The sequence below is a fragment of the Amyelois transitella genome, chromosome 9 (assembly GCF_032362555.1).
Source record: "Amyelois transitella isolate CPQ chromosome 9, ilAmyTran1.1, whole genome shotgun sequence".
Lineage (NCBI taxonomy): Eukaryota > Metazoa > Arthropoda > Insecta > Lepidoptera > Pyralidae > Amyelois > Amyelois transitella.
The window spans coordinates 6,021,378-6,037,919 of NC_083512.1; the positions used below are offsets into that span (position 1 = coordinate 6,021,378).

At 33.5% G+C, this 16,542-nt stretch overlaps 2 protein-coding genes across 2 annotated transcripts; both read right to left on the reverse strand.

Annotated features, from left to right (window-relative positions):
* Positions 1-236: 236 nt before the first annotated feature.
* LOC106134709 (methionyl-tRNA formyltransferase, mitochondrial) lies at positions 237-3,064 on the reverse strand. The gene is made up of 5 exons (XM_013334817.2): positions 2,887-3,064; positions 2,588-2,794; positions 1,890-2,023; positions 1,304-1,471; positions 237-871 (listed from the first exon to the last, which is right to left on the reverse strand). The coding sequence occupies exons 1-5, from the start codon at positions 3,048-3,050 to the stop codon at positions 498-500; spliced, it is 1,047 nt and encodes a 348-aa protein (XP_013190271.1). The 5' UTR covers positions 3,051-3,064; the 3' UTR covers positions 237-497.
* A 1,177-nt stretch (positions 3,065-4,241) lies between these two features.
* Positions 4,242-11,541, reverse strand: LOC106134617 (opsin, ultraviolet-sensitive-like). Its single transcript, XM_013334712.1, has 3 exons — positions 10,961-11,541; positions 5,372-5,502; positions 4,242-5,281 (listed from the first exon to the last, which is right to left on the reverse strand). Exons 1-3 carry the CDS (start codon positions 11,539-11,541, stop codon positions 4,242-4,244), a joined length of 1,752 nt encoding a protein of 583 aa, XP_013190166.1.
* Between the last annotated feature and the right edge of the window lie 5,001 nt (positions 11,542-16,542).

Sequence of the window (16,542 nt, forward strand, 5' to 3'; positions counted from 1 at the left end):
TAAGTGACACATGGAGTAGTGAGAATGTATAATTCTAGTTTAATAAATATTGTTAGTTTGTGAACAAATAAATAAAATCGCTTATGAATCATATAATAATTGTTATTTATAAAATAATGTAGATGATTAATTAGAAAGCAATAATATTGGTTATTTAGATCAGTCTATTGAGCCATAATATGAAACTGAAATATTGTATTTTTTTTTTGCAATAAAGGAAATATTATTGATTAAAGCTCCTATTAAATTTTGAATCTCTTGGGTAAATGTATTTTTAAAGCAATTTCTATGATCTTTTCCATCTTGTACTTGTCAATGTTTATAAATAAAATTGAAGACAAATCAGACAGGTAGTTCCAATAAATAATCTGAAACTGTGTAAAAAAGTCATATAATTAATTTGGAAAAACTAGCTATCACTTGTGGCGTTTCCAAAGACCAGTTGCCGATACACGACAGGTAATAAAACAAAAGTCATAACTAGGTATAACAATTTACTAAGCTGTAACGCAACAAAGATATTTTCTTTTCTCTGTCGGTAAATTCTTGATATATCCATTATAAAAGTCAACTGCAGATATTTCTCTCTTACCAACTATTCGAACTGATTTAAAATGAACATATTTTCTATCTCTACATAATATTTTTACAGATTCATTTTTATTACAATATTGAAGTGTGCCTGGTGGAACACTACTATCTGCAATTTCTTCTGGATTTGTGATAAATGCATTGAATAATTTCATTTGCTTGTCTTTAAACTTGGTAGTTAAGGTATATATTCCGTAAATAGCTCGGTAAAGGTTGTATACTTGTATAGCATCCATTTCTGCCCATCTTACTTCACTTATCGATCTGTTAATTTTTTTTGCTGCAAATAAATAGTTCACTTAAATAAATAAGAAAAAATCATACGTAGTTTATGTTGGACTTAACAAATGGTTAAAACCAAACAGAAAAAGAGAGGGGGAAATCAAGATTTATTATCAACACTTGTGAAACTCATGAAGTAAAGACCCATAGGGTTCTATGCACATTCTACTATATGGAACATAGCTACTACACCTTCACACAAGCATTATACAGACACAGTGTGGCACACTATTTCACCTCATTTATGAAGTGAGAAAATGCTATAGATTATTACTGTGTAATAAGAAGCATCAAATACAGACTTGAATAATATTTAATGAAGCGAAGGAAGTATGCAGAGATTGTGGCAAGTGGAAAGAGGTAGTCTCTGCCTACCCCTCCGGGAAAGAGGCGTGATTTTATGTATGTATGTATGTATAATATTTAATACCATAGGTAACTCCTTCTGAACTTTGAGGTTTTGAGTTCTTAAGACTATCAGGTAGAGTCCTCAGGCATTCTACTAACATATTGGCACCAATTTCTGAAAGCTGGGCTGTCAATTCGGGTTGCTTGATATCTCTGGACACTGGGACAGTTTTCTGACTTATAATTTCACCTGAAGCAAAACCAAATATATCAATCAAACATATAGTCTCTTTGTCTGTATTAAAACAAGGAAATCAGAATAATAGAAGACCAGGGAAATGACAAATCTTATTTGAAACAAATGGAATGATGTGTTGTCGTCCAGCTACAAATGTAATCTTCTGCATGGTTGGAAAGCCATTTTTTAAGTTCTGTGCATATATCCTTTTACATATAGTAGCCATACATTCATACATACATAAACTCACGCCTCTTTCCCGGAGGGGTAGGCAGAGACTACCTCTTTCCACTTGCCACAATCCCTGCATACTTCCTTTGCTTCATCCACATTCATAACTATATACCATATAGAAGCCATAGACTCAGCTATAGAAGCTCTATATAGTAGCCATTGACATAAAAATATGTAGATAAAAATGTATACCCACCTACATCAAAAATATTTGGTTTTATTTTCATAAGTGAGACACCAGCAACTTTATCTCCATACAGCAGTGTGTAAATAATTGGTGCAGCACCTCTCCAGCGAGGCAATAAGCTCGGGTGAACATTTATCATCCCTCTGAAAAAATTATTTGTTTGTTTGGTATGTAATAAAATGTATAAAAGCAACCTATTTGAATCTTAGTTCCATTCCAGTCAAGCTGAACATGGCCTATCAGTCTTTTCAAAACTGCTGGCTCTGTTTACCCTGCAAGGAGTATAGATGTGATTTTATGAACTTTTACTGATTACTTTGGGCCTGGGATATTTATCTATGTAAATGTCTTAATTATAAAGCGGTAGTACGCACTGTCTGTGACACCGGAGGTCCCGGGTTCAAATCCCGGCCAGGGCATGAGGAGAAAAGAACTTTCTATAAGTATTTATTATAAAATATAGTATCGTTGAGTTAGTATCTCGTAACACAAGTCTCGAACTTACTTCGAGGCTAACTCAATCTGTGTAATTTGTCCCGTATATATTTATTTATTTATAATGGTTATTAATTTAAAGGAACTATGAAGCAAGGTTCAGTTTCAGCCAAATTTAAACTTTGCTGCTCTCAGTAGTTTTGGCCTATACATTGTCATCAAGGCATTTCTTAACATAAGGGTTTTATACATATTGATAAATAGGTACTTACAATGGGAACTTTTCAAGAATGTCATCTTTGATTAAATGACCAAAAGCCACGATTAATCCAACATCATATTCTGCTGTACGAAGATTTGATAGAGGCCAATTTATGGTTTTTAACCCTTCTGAGAACGCATAGTTTTCGATTTCGGTTTTGTGTTTAGAAGTGTTTGTGATGACCAAGTCCAATTTCTTGATCACATTTTCCTTTTTTCTGTTTGAAAATAAATGTTTTCTATTTATCATAATTTTATATATGACGTAAAATGAACCAAAACATTTTTTGTAATAAGGAAATTAAATTACCTGAAATCATTAACTTTCTTCAAACTACTGAGGGCTATGTTGTCAGATCCGAAGAATAACACATTATAATAATTACGTGTGCTAAATTTTCTGTTATAAGCATACTTTTTTATATTAAAATATCGGAAAATTCGAGATTTGAGGTTATAAAGTTTTAATGTCATTGTTTATAATGATTATTTTTTGACAATTGATTGACGTTGACAATAGTTACAGGTACTTAACCTAATGATAGAGTTACTGATGGTAAAGGGCTTTACTCACTATGCGACCGCTTCACTTCGCAACTTCGCTTACTTAACCATTGTAGCTAACTTATTGGGCACATTTTTTACATTAACACGACTAACTATGAAATTGATATTTCGTCTTAAAATGAGCTTCGATAATCTCGATAGCGTCTAAAGTATTTACGATACGTAACGTACGGTACGTTATTTAAATCGAGTCGAGCAGCAACAACACTGCTGGTTTGTACGTCTTTACAGGTTTTTACAGGGTTACGGACCTCATGGAGAAGACAGTCGGAAGTTGCTTCACGTAATTATCTGATGTTTTAATTTTTACAACGAAGACATTGGCAGAATTGCAAGGTTAGGTACTTATCCCATATTAAATCATGTTAAAAGCTGCACTTAATGAATTTTCCTATTCTCTTAGTCATCTTTAACGACATCCATGGGAAAGAGATTGAATGGTGCTATTTTAAGGTAACGGCAATATGGGCTGTGTATCATGTGTAAATAGCCATAGCGGCGTAGTCGAAATTGAAAGCGTAAAGTTTGCGAGGTCAACGCTAAAATAAAAATTACAGTAATTTTCTCAACATTTATAATGTAATAAAACATCGATTTTCGTTTTTATCTTGCGTCTTTTTTTACATTTTGTCTATCTTTACATTTATAAAAATAGTTTATGTTATTATTTAGTCAAAAACAATTACATTATCATATACATTCTTAATAAGTAGGTAAGTTTTTACGGCGTTGGTGAGAACAGATATTTCGCGGTTTTTACAACAATAAATTATAACTATTAAAATACTAAGAAATCTTAAACAAATTACTCTTATTAAATTTTTAGAACTTATAGGCATGTAACTAGTAATTTTAATTATGATGAAATTAATGACATTTGTGTTTTCTTGCGAAAGAAGTATGTAAGGATAGTGGTAAGATGGTAGTTTCAGCGTACCCTTCCGGGAATTAGTTTGTTGCGTTTTCTAGTTTGCAAACCTCCAAAATTCTAGAGGTATCTATCGTTTAAATCACGTCATGTAGGTTACCTCTAGAAGCTTATTTACAGCATTTGATTTTAGAACAGTGAGTTAAGAAATCTTACAGCTATTTAATTATCTAAATTGTAGGATCCGTATTTAATGATACTATGCTTTTTAAGGAGCGAGTTTGAAAACTTTTCTTTTTTGCAAATTTAGGTTTCGAATACCAAGACGGAGGGCTGACGACGTCTTCTTCAAAGCTTTTCATGCTTATACTCTTTTGAGAACCCTCGCGATCTATAACTCTTGAAGATATCGTTTTAACTTTCGGACCACGCCTTTCTAATAATTGGTCAGTCTGATAGGGAATGTCAGTCATCTCGATGATCTCTACATCAGTGTCACTTAGATCTTTACTTGGTCTATGCATTTTTGTGGACTCTGTATAGTATCCTATGGTTTTCATAGTACCTCCCATTCGTCTGGATTTGTCCCTATACAACAACTTCTTAAATTCCTTTCGAAAGTTTGGATGGGTTATTATGTAAATGAAAGGATTTATACACGCGGCTGTCTTGCAAAATAATGCGGGTATCATGGAGGATAAAGGCGTAATGAGATCTTTTCTCCCAAATATGCCCAAAAGAGCGACTACCGCATAAGGCGTCCACGATATAAAAAATAAGGCTATGACGGCCATGACGAGAGCGGCCAATTTAATTTCCGCTTTGCGTTTGGCACGCTCTTTGACATGTCTGGATGAAAGCCTTTGCTCCTGATTTTTAGTTGTAATATTCCTATTACAGACTACGGTCCGGAAAATGCTTAGGTAGCAAAAGAAAATTGTACAAAAAGGTGCAACCCATGCGGCACAAAAAAAGACAAATATGAAAATGCGGGGCCGACTCTCTTCAGTGAGATAGTCAAAACTGCAGCTCGTGAGGTAGCCTTCGGGGACGTAGCGCCCGTATCCGATGTCAAAGGCCGGGACGGAGGCGAAGATAGCAGCGTAGAGCCAGGCGACCACCGCCAGGATTCTAGCTCGTATGGTAGTGATGGCTCCTACTGCTTCTAAAGGTCGGACCACTGCCCAATAACGGTCCAGGGCGATAGCTGACAACGTGGCGATTGATGTGGTGCCAGTTAAACCTCCCACGAATCCGTAAATAACGCAACCTGTAATATGAAAAAATTTATATTTCTTTTGTTATTTTAATTTTGTAATATGTTTAAAAATTGAGTGTATTGTATAGGAATCAGGCATACCAGTTTTTCCCAAGGCAGGGCCAAAGTGGAAAGAGTTGAAAATGAAGATTGGCGTTTTAGCAAGCATCATAAAGTCGCTTAGAGCCAGATTCGCCACGAGGATGTTGCCTGGAGTGCGCAGACTGCGGCATCTGAAACACATCAATCAATGTCTTTGATCTTTTGTGCCACATGTGTAAGCTTCAGAAATATATTGTAATATTTACGTAGTTCTTCATTTTATGTTAAAAGTGTATATTTAGCCATATAGTTCAATCGGAATAAGTTATGATAGTCCTATATTATTGCCATTTATATGATATTGCTTTTAATTATAAGAAAATGATACATTTCATTTCGTCAAAAGAGACATAAAATTATTGTTACAAGAAGCATAAAGCCCATCGCCAATCATTATAATCATATTTTTATTCTGCCATGTAGAGAAAGCCATCATTTCTTTAAAGAGGCTTGAGATAGGTATACCTATATATTTTTTAGTATTAGATCAAATGTATTGGGTTTCCTGCTTAGAATATTAATCGTTCCACGACGAGTCCGTCAGAAACAAAACTCTATTATGGAAATGTCCCCATCATCTGTTCACGGAATTGCTTAAATTGCCGGCTCGATTAACTGGGCAGACCTTCATGAAATACAATCAGATTGTGGGTTTAGATAGTTCCTTATGTGTATTATAAGAAATTTCATTTATTTATTATTAACTTGATGTTGCCCGCGATATCGTTCGCCGTAAGAATTCACTGAAAAACCTACTTTAAAGGTTCCTTACTATTGTATTATATGTATATATTTTTTATACTAGGATGTTTTGGTTATTATGTTATGTAGAAGTAAGTAGTTTAATCATCTTCAATAGTTATTTATGTTTATTATCTCAAATATTTCCTCTATCATTAAAATAGATTTTTTTTCTATTTATCACAATTTTACCAATTTTTTTGCGTATAAGTATTTTGAGTTACTTTTGTAAAAATAAATTCATGTAAATTAATAACATATAAAAGTAATTTATTTTTAATAAATTAACTTATACGTAATTATATGCATTGACTAAATTAAGAACAGGCACTAGGCGGCAGGAGAGAAATTCTGAGACTGTCGGAGTGCATATTTAGCTATTCGCCTCACGGAGATGAGGGTAGGTTTGTCATAGTAATTGAAACACGTACACACACTTTCCACGAGAAAATTAGTGCTGTTTTTTATATGCTACAGTCTTCTGTAAATAAAAAAGACGTAACCATAAAAACATTCGTGTATAATAGCAACTCAGATTGCTTTGTGTACTTACTCTATTGAACAATAAAATGCACAGTTTAGGGTATATTGCCCATTTTCTCGATTAGAAAAGTAGTTTTAAATGTTACATGGCTTCTTGTAAATGTTTGCTATTTAATTAATTTATCTATACATAGAAAATATAGAAATAGTTTTCCGTTGACTTTTCGTATATTTTGACTCCGCTTCTCATTCAGAACAGTTTAGTAATATTATTAAATTATAGGACAACGTAAATATTTGTTTCATCAATTTTATGTAACGCTGCCAAGGCAAACAATAAAATAAACAGATTATATCTATAAATATAACAACTAATATGCAAATATCTTCGGTTCAGTTCTCATTGCCATCAACGCAATATGTGACTCATAAAATATACTTATTGAAGTTGGTCAACATGAATTAAAATTACCCTAAGGACATGTGACAATGCTTTGCATCTGCAACGCGAACGACGAATATATTCAGTGAGTTACTTTACATACGAACTATGTATAACTTTCGTAGAAATTAGAATAACTTAAGACTATGAAAGATGTAAACTGATGAGTTCCTTAATTTTGATCATTCTGGTTTTTATTTGGTTGTCTGAAACTCAGAACAATAGCAGTATGATGTAGTATATTTTATTGTAGTTATTTAAGTAAGTACGTTTACTTTGGGTTCTGTTTATCTGCCACTTCCGAGCTATAAGACTATTTGTATGTGGGTAAGTTTATTTACTTGAGAAAACATTTATACGCAATAAAGCGTTGAAAACTTCAATAAAAATAAAGGTGTTATTTCACACTAAAAAGTTAAGGTTTACTCAAAGAGTAACGAAGACTGGATCTCGCACGATTTGTTAGTATTCATGAGGCAACTCGTCTTTGTCGCGGCCCCACTTCTGCTTTTCCTGAGAAAAAATATGACGGTGGTAACGAGCAGGACCCTTGTATAAACTATTCCGTGTTACCTATATAAGAACTGAGTAATTGTAGCTTTATATTTATCGCGCAATTTAATTTTGTGATTTAGAATCTAAACATTTTATATGGTACAAAAATTACTTCATTTGAAATCTATAATCTTTTGCTTACTAAGCAATCAAAAATTACTAACGGTGAGCATTACAGCGATTGATCATCATAATCAGCAATAAACATACAGATAATTCAAATATACAAAATATACTTAATGAAATAGAATTTGTTCTGTTTACTAACGTAACACATACCTAAATGTTACATGAAATTAGAGTTGGGTCTCTATTGGCATGAAAGATCTGTTATCTCAAACTCGTCATCTACAGACAGGAAAAGTATCTGAAATAATATGGCCATATTTCATATTTGGAAATCTATGTGACAGACCAATATTACGGGCTGTTACACATAAGAAATGTTTATAAAATATTTACACGAAAAATATAATACATATATGCAATACGGAAATTAAAAAAAAAATGAATGTCAAAAGTTATAATTATGAGTGATGACAAGGTAATTAAGTAAAAGGATTTATTTTTATCCCCTAGAGAAATACCATTAGTATCAAAGTATTGCAATATCAGAGTGACGAATTTCCTCAGAAAATTTCAATCACACAGCTTTAAATTGACATTGAAAAATGACGTGCCAATTATTATCGCCAGCTGTTACACGCCCCAATTTGTGCGCTAGTACTAGTGGTCTAATATTTTACAAATACGTTATGTCGTTTACCTGTTCCTGTAACTGAAACATTCTTATACGCATATAATGTTATCAAAATACTTAAATCTGAAATTGATATTAGTTAATTAATCTTAAAGAGGTAAATTCAGAAGCTTAAAAAAAGATATTAATCCTGCGACTGTCCCTGTTTACCTCGTAAGAGATAAAGACGTCAACGTGTGTAAAACACATAGGTACATACATTTTGTTTCAACCGTTTGGGCATACATATGGCAACAAACCGCAACTCCAATTTCAAATAGCAGAAAAACTGTCGCATAAGGTAAGAATACAGAAAAAATGAGACGGAATAAAATTTATAAGTAAACACAAAGAGGTTTTACCAGAATTAAAATATAAAAATACAAAGCTTGCAATTCAAAAGTTCAAAGAAACTTCTACATTAGTTCTACGAAAGTGCTACGAGTGCTACAAAAGTGCTACGTTCGTAGCGCGTTTGAAGGTCCAACTCAGATACAAGACAATTTGCAAGATTTACTGCTACGCTTTTGTTTTTGTTTTTAATAATATTGTGTTACCATTCAGCTCTCTCTCGTTTTTAAATGATTTTATACATTTAAAAGGTTATACATTTTTATGTATTATTAAGAGATTTTGAAATTGTTTTTAGTTGATTAAGTGTGAAATTGTTTTTAGTTGATTAAGTGTTTCATCTAGTGTTTGTTTCATAATTAAGTTGATATAATACTGTTTTGATGATTGAACTGAGAAAAGCAACTTAAAGATGATATATATATATATAGATACATCCGTTTGTAGGAGTTGTTTTTCTGGATAATTTATTACACTTCCGATTCTGTTTCATTGTGATACGACCGATTACGCTTAATAAATATGTTTGTTACACAGTTCTCTAAGGTTGACCTAGTTTGAGGCAATAAACAAGTAAAACGTTGCCAACGTAATAGATTTTAATTTTAAATGCAATTCCACTAATGTTGGACACATACATAACTGTCTTTGCCCCTATAGACATATATGCGAATGCAATGGCCGCCTTTAGCTTTATCTTCTTCCTCTATATTCTATATTCCATGTTACATCCTGACCGCTCTGGAGAGAAGCCCGGGGTACCCTTTGTACACTGTCGCTACTACGATAGTATAGCGTAACGTATGCCCCATCACCTGCACATTGAAGGGTCTGCGTGTCTATTCACAAATATCACCAAGAAATATGGAGGTATTATCTTCTGTCCCTGTTTATATTTTCATATAACCCTAGTGGAGAAAAAGGATAATAATATATACATATATATCAACGTTCATGAATGACTCTGCTGTACGTGAACGATGCCTCTGGACATTACATATTTCAATCAGGTTTTTATGCCTTATAGTGCAGACCGATTCAACTGTTTCAAAAAGACTGAAAAGCTACGTTCAGTTCGATGGCTTAAAGCATTTGATAATGCTTTATAAGAGAGGTGCGATAAACTGATCCTTGTTAATATCATTTGCGACAGTTGATATGCTAAAAAGAAGAGCGGGTCGTAAAGAAAGACTCTTACCTATCATTGGTACGTATTATACTACTTAGTATAAACCGGGAGTCTTGTGTTAAAAACAAGCCTTAGAGACCATCTTATATTCTGAAATTACTGCGAGAACGGGAAATAATCAAGATTATTAGTTTGCCACAGTTAAGAATGAAGAGATTGCAGTGCCTCTGATATCTTTACCTCACAACAAACAATGGCGTTTGATTAGCATCAGAATGACTGACACGGGATGCAAATTAACAAGACAGATTGTATTCTTAATCAGACTACTTAATCTGGGTGGATCTCTGGTAATACAGAAAGGGTAAGGAAAGGATAAAACAACCCCTTTCCTATTCTCATCGCAGCGTATTGCAAATTGTGTTTCTAGTTCTGAAGGAAAAAGTATGAGTTTCGTTAAAGACGAGTATGTGACACTTTAAATGCTGTAATTTTTTACGGAGCTATTAAATTTTATGGTCGACTGCCAGTCAGTCATCAACCAATTTTGGAATTTTTGTACGTACATATCTACGTATAATCAAGTCTATGTATCTTATGAAGTAGACAAAATTAGGAAACAGGTAAATTTTTATTTTATTGTACTTAAGTCGTCTCCTACTATATCCACATAAATAGATTGCATGGTCTAACTATATTTATTAAAATATTTCATCAATTTCTCCGTAGTTAATCAATTTGGTAGTGCCCAGAAATTTAATAACAATTATCACTGTGTTACCGTGGTATATTAAATACAATAAGAAACGTTTTTGATGGAAAGTCGAGTTAATAATAAAAAAATACGTGTATTATGTCCAAATATTTGCCACGACCTATATTTATCTTTAGCAGATGATAATTAAAACTTTACTGCATGAACATGGATTTCATTTGTATCTCATTAAACACAACACATATTATATATCTAATTTTGGGAGTTAATCAAAGGGCCCCTCAGGAAATTAAATGATTACGTGTTGATTTCACAAACAGCAATTAAGTGTTTGTTTGTATAACAAGATCGAATCAGTTTGAAGCATTAAATCTTACGCGTATTAATTAACAAGGGATTCTCTTACGCATGCAAGATTTTCGGTAGATACATACCTAAGGTACATAAAAAGGACGTAAGCATTCCCGGAGCATCCAACTGCCATCATCACTATGTACAGACTGCCCAGTACATAATTAACGCTAGGATCAGGAGGAGGGAAGTGCAGCCAGTGAGAATTTATCAACACCAAGTAGTCGTTCGTGTACAAGCCCTTTTCCCGCCATAACCTCTCCGGCCACTGTTTTTTAAATCTGGCCACTAATGACAAGGGAGCGACATCGGAAACAGCCAGTCCGGAGTTCATATGCACTAGATGTATAGTTCGTGGTTCCGAAACCTCTCCTCTACGTATTTTATAATTAGGTTTTTCTCTTTTAACACGTTCACTCAACAACACTTTGACCGGTTGAATTGTTCTTCTGCGTTTCTTCCATAACTTCAAATTACCCGATCTGCCCCACAAAATATCCTGATGGCACTTCAAACGCTTTAAAATCACCGTCTGAATAGTGTGAAAACTTTTTGCGACACTATTTTCGTTGACTGACACATCACTTTCACTGTTAGAGTCATTTAAGTTGTAACACTGCATCACCGACAGCAAGATAAAGATGAGTTGTATTGTTTTGGACATATTTGCGGGATCGTGCGGAAACTTTGAGCGTGCAATTAGCCCGGGCACGACCGCGCGCGTCGGTTTCTGAGACAAAATGTTTGTCGTGTGCTGTGTAGCTCGGAGCGGACCCGGCCTGGCCACGACGCCGGCGGTAACTCCACCACAAATGTACTTACCTAAGTAGTTAATTGCCTAATGATATCAAAAACATAATGTCCTTTTGTAAACAGTATGGTTTGAAATGTTAACAGATCTTATCATTTAAAATGGAAAGAATTGAAAAACATTCACTGTTCTGGTAAATTTATCCATAAGAGATTTAATGTGAATACCAAAACCTTAAGAAAATAATTTTAAGACATCAGGAGTGGATTGTTCTATCGATATATGATTTCCGTAATGATGTATTTTTTTCAATGTTGAATTTAAGGTTATTTGATTTTGACATGCTTTGGTCGTATAAAATATTCACTGTCCTTTCACAAAGACCAAGTTAGGAAATACAAAAAAAAAATAATATTACATCACAGTAGGTGTAAAATAACAAATTCAAAATGTCTGTTTAAATTTGCGTGCTCGTATACCTTCAGTTTCATGAGATTCATTTGGAAAGCTATAGACGATGACACACATGTCATCTACAAAATGTGTCACATATAACATTAGCCAAAGTTATTTTGGTCTGTAACGTAACAGCTACTTTAATTAGCATCAATACAAGACCTATACCTATATAAGATATAAGTAGGCAAATATAAATAAATCATAATATCAAGTTTTTAGTGCCATTCTTTTAGGCGATGGGCTAACAACCTGTCACTATTTAAATCTCAATTAAATAATTAAGCCAAACAGCTGAACGTGGCCTATCAGTCTTTTCAAGACTGTTGGCACTGTCTACCTCGAAAGGGATATGGACGTGATTATATGTATGTACGTCTTTATTTCTTATGGGGAAGACAGACCTATCGGTTTTGAAGAATGAAAGGCTACGTTATACTGTAAAGATTAATGATGGAATTGAGATTTAAATAGTGACACGTTCCAGGGAAATCCCAGGTATATTCACTTTTAAAACATAACAAAAATAACACATAATCTTTGTATTTACTATATAACCACTTCTATTTTATTTTTTATTCATTTCGTTACGAAGTCAAAATATTTTCTTTGGGCTGTGTCATCAATTTATTCACCTACAAATAATATAATTAAGTTATTTCAAGAATTATATGAATTCACCAAACGATAAATTAGTTAATAGGAGTAATTACGATAAAGTGTTTGTATTTTTTAGCTATCTGGCTCTTTAGTCAGTTGTAAATCATAAGTCAATATAATTAATTACCATGGCGTGTTTTTGAGAAAAATTGGTTCCATTACTTAATATACATCGACTTAGATATTTTTTTTCAAGTCACATATAATCAGGCTAATAATAATAGAAAGTTCACAAATTTAATACCATAGAATGCATAAATATGTTAAAATGAAACCAATAAAATGAGCAATTTAGTGAGTATTTATCGAAAAGTAAATTAATCATCCACTTCAAAGGGCGCAACATTATTAGCGGTTTTCAACAATGTAGCAATCATCTGCTACCTTGACAAAGGAGACCCAATATAAGATCGTTTAAGAATTTAAATATTCATCTAAAGTTAATCTTACCTTAGATACATAAATAATACTATCACGTTTCCCCACGATCCGACTGTAGAGAATATGATGTACAAACCACCTAATAACTTTTGTGATGTCTCTGATGGTGGTTTAAAATGAAGCCAGTGTTCGTTAATCAGATCCAGGTAATCTTCCGTGAAGTATCCTGTATTAATCCAACTCTCTACAGGCCAGTGGCTTTTAAACTCCGCAAGTAATATCGCATGTCGGCTACTGGAGCAATTGCTACATTCTGAATTGTTTTTTGTTTCATTGAACGTGATTGGCGGCTCCCCCGGGGCCGCTTTGTTTGTTTCTACATCCTCTCTTTTCATTCGCATTCCGTGCGATGTATAGTTATATAAAAGACTTCTTTTAACATTTTCGTAAAAGCTTTTAGTTATTTTATTTTCCTTTGATTTTATTAGGGGTAATACCGTTACATTGATCATACAGAGAAAGTTAATACATATCATTGACATCAACAAATATAAAAAATATATTTTCATGTTTCACTTAGCTTTGAAGGTTTTCAAGCGACCGCGTGCGTCTGGCAAGAAATCTGACGGAGTTTTAAGGTTCTTTGCTCAACAACGACAATCAACAGGACCCCCGGGACCAATTCCTAGCCAATACTTAAGTAGATTAAAAATTGATCAATTTCAGGAGAATCTGTGTACCTATATCGACGGTCATATAACTAGTTAATATATTGACGGATAGGACTTTTGAGGCATTTACGTCATTGTATCAAGGACAAATACTTGTGATAGTCATGGTCTTCTTAGTGTATACACTTGTTTATAAATACTTAATACGGTCTTGTTTTTTAATTCAACTCAATTCTATCATTAAGCCAAATAGCCGAATGTGGCCTATCAGTCTTTTCAAGACCGTTGGCTCTGTCTATCCCACAAGGGATATAGACGTGACCATATGTATATGAATGTTTGTATGCTTTTTTAATTTTTTAAGTCCCAACTTTACTTGACAACCCAAGTAACGTTGGATTTGAAAGTTTAATCATGTCCGAATCTTACCTTTATTATACATGACTACCAAAAAAAAAATCTTAGGTATAGTGTATGGTAATAAGTTTTTAATTAATGATAAAGATCTATAGAATTTGATTGAAAATACTAAAAACTTATAAACAGGTTTGTATTTTCACCAAAAGTCTCGGTAAAAACAATTTTATTTGTTCATGATCAGTGCATTAGAAATCCCACAATATGCTGTGGGAAGCAGTGATTTTTAATAACGTCAGCCTGTAGTAAATGTAACTACATACTTGCACACAATCAAGTCTTGTCAGATTCAAAAAGTGATAGGTTGTTAGCCCATAGCCTAAAAGAATAATTCTAAGTTTATTAGCCTTTTTCTTGATTGAATTTTACAATCTACACCGGAATAGAATTAGCTGGCAGACTATGTTTTTCCATTGCTAATAGAATGGCATGGATGTTTGCACTAGATGAATATAAACTTATTATTCGTATGAATTCCAATGCATACCGTTCCTAAATTGTGGGACTGCCATATTTCACAGCTAGTTGTGCATGGCAGCCTTCGTAGGGAGCCGTCTTTGACACTCTGAGATGCCATTACATCCGCTAGCGTCCACTCAATTTCCGTTTCGGTTCCGTTCGACTACTCTGCGGGTGCTATCGAACTTTATTTGAACAGGCTCATTGGCCTTCTTAACGCCGCCGTGTGTGCAGGAGAATAGAAACCCGATCTTTTTAGATAGCCTCGATTATCTTTCGAAAGGGTAAACATAGATTTTAACTGTTCAATTAAATGAACATAAAAATATATTAGTTATGTTGGTTTTTTTAAACATAATTCATCAGTATTATTTCAAAGCCACGCTTATAAGTGTATCTCAATGTTCATTGTTTATAATCCAATTGGTACCCAAATTAAAAAGAACCATAATTTTACATTTGAATCATCAATGTAGATCCGGTACCTGTCGAATTTTCTAACGTTATTTGAAATTTAAAATTTCATAAGCCATAGAAAATGCTTGCGTGTAGTATTCTAAAATACAGGGGCAGACTTCCAAAGAACCAGCAATAGGCTTGGGTGTGTGTTACCAGGCCAATGCGATCTTTTTTCCACTTGAAACAGTATCCAAGGATGAGGTATAATTAAAAGATTACATTAAAGATTTTCAACGGACGCCGTACCGATAAGTATTGTGAGGATTACGTAACATTTATTTAAAATGTATGTATTTTAAAATATTGCATCGTTGCGTTAGAGTCAAATACCTAATTTACAAAATTTACTTTAAGAGAATTCCAACCAGTGTCATTTGTATATATTCTATACTAGCTGTGCCCGTGACTTCGTCCGCGTGGAATAGTTATTTTGAGCATCATTGAAGCCCTCAAAGATGAATAATTTACCCCGTTTTTTCTCATTTTCCATTATTTCTTCGCTCCTTATTGTTGCAGCGTGATGTTATATAGCATAAAGCCTTATTCGATAAGTGGTCTATTCAACACAAAAATAACTTTTCAATTCGAACCAGTAGTTCCTGAGATTCATATTTATTTTTATAAATCTGATTTTTCGACTCTACCAAACAGTTAATTTATAACATTTCCGCCTTTTATTAAGTTTTGATTAACAAAAGCATATGTACCCAAAACCATACGATTTCTGTTAAGATATAATTTTACATAGGAACTACCGTAAAAGACCGCAACAAAGGGGATTTACCAACAGATAACTAACTTAATATATCTCTCAGTTCTATATCATTCTCCTCGTCTATTTACGTGCCCAATGTCGCAAGTTGCGTTTTAATTTAAACATTGCGAACATTGGAAATGTGCTCTTATGCCGAAGTGTTTAAGTGAAAGATTATATAACAGTGATAAAGTCGTATTGGTCCAATGTTATTTAGTCACCGCGCACGTCCGTTTTCATAGGGGTAGAGAAATTGTGCCGTAACAATCTGAACTATGCCTCCAATCCATCCACTTCTTCGGGCGACTGAATAAGAAAACGTAAAAGTTACAAATGTTCAGTTAGATGTTATCTTTATTGATGGTATTTTTGATAACTTAGTTAAGTAATACTCGTTTTTTGCAAAATTACTAGTTCAGCATGAATGTAGGTAAATCTCTCAAGGTTAGAGTTAGTTAGTTTTTTTATTTTTTCTCTTTACTAGTTATCTACTGAACCAATCTTGTTGAAATTTTGCATATACTCGTATATAATTAAGAGTCTGGAAACTTTTTATCCCGGTAAAAACTTTAGTTCACGTAGAATTTGCGATAACCTGTATTCTTTTGTAGGTGGCGTTAAATATGGCACTATGAATAAATAATAATATTTTCTGCA

What these genes read in the sequence shown, in the direction of transcription:
- LOC106134709 (XM_013334817.2), bottom strand. Translation starts at nt 3,050, where the DNA reads ATGACATTAAAACTTTATAACCTCAAATCTCGAATTTTCCGATATTTT. An exon ending in AAGAAAGTTAATGATTTCAG is followed by an intron (nt 2,795 to 2,886) that starts GTAATTTAATTT and finishes ATTTTCAAACAG; the next exon opens with AAAAAAGGAAAATGTGATCA. An exon ending in ACCAAATATTTTTGATGTAG is followed by an intron (nt 1,472 to 1,889) that starts GTGGGTATACAT and finishes GTTTTGCTTCAG; the next exon opens with GTGAAATTATAAGTCAGAAA.
- LOC106134617 (XM_013334712.1), bottom strand. Translation starts at nt 11,541, where the DNA reads ATGTCCAAAACAATACAACTCATCTTTATCTTGCTGTCGGTGATGCAG. An exon ending in GTCCTTTTTATGTACCTTAG is followed by an intron (nt 5,503 to 10,960) that starts GTATGTATCTAC and finishes GATGTGTTTCAG; the next exon opens with ATGCCGCAGTCTGCGCACTC. An exon ending in CCCTGCCTTGGGAAAAACTG is followed by an intron (nt 5,282 to 5,371) that starts GTATGCCTGATT and finishes TTCATATTACAG; the next exon opens with GTTGCGTTATTTACGGATTC.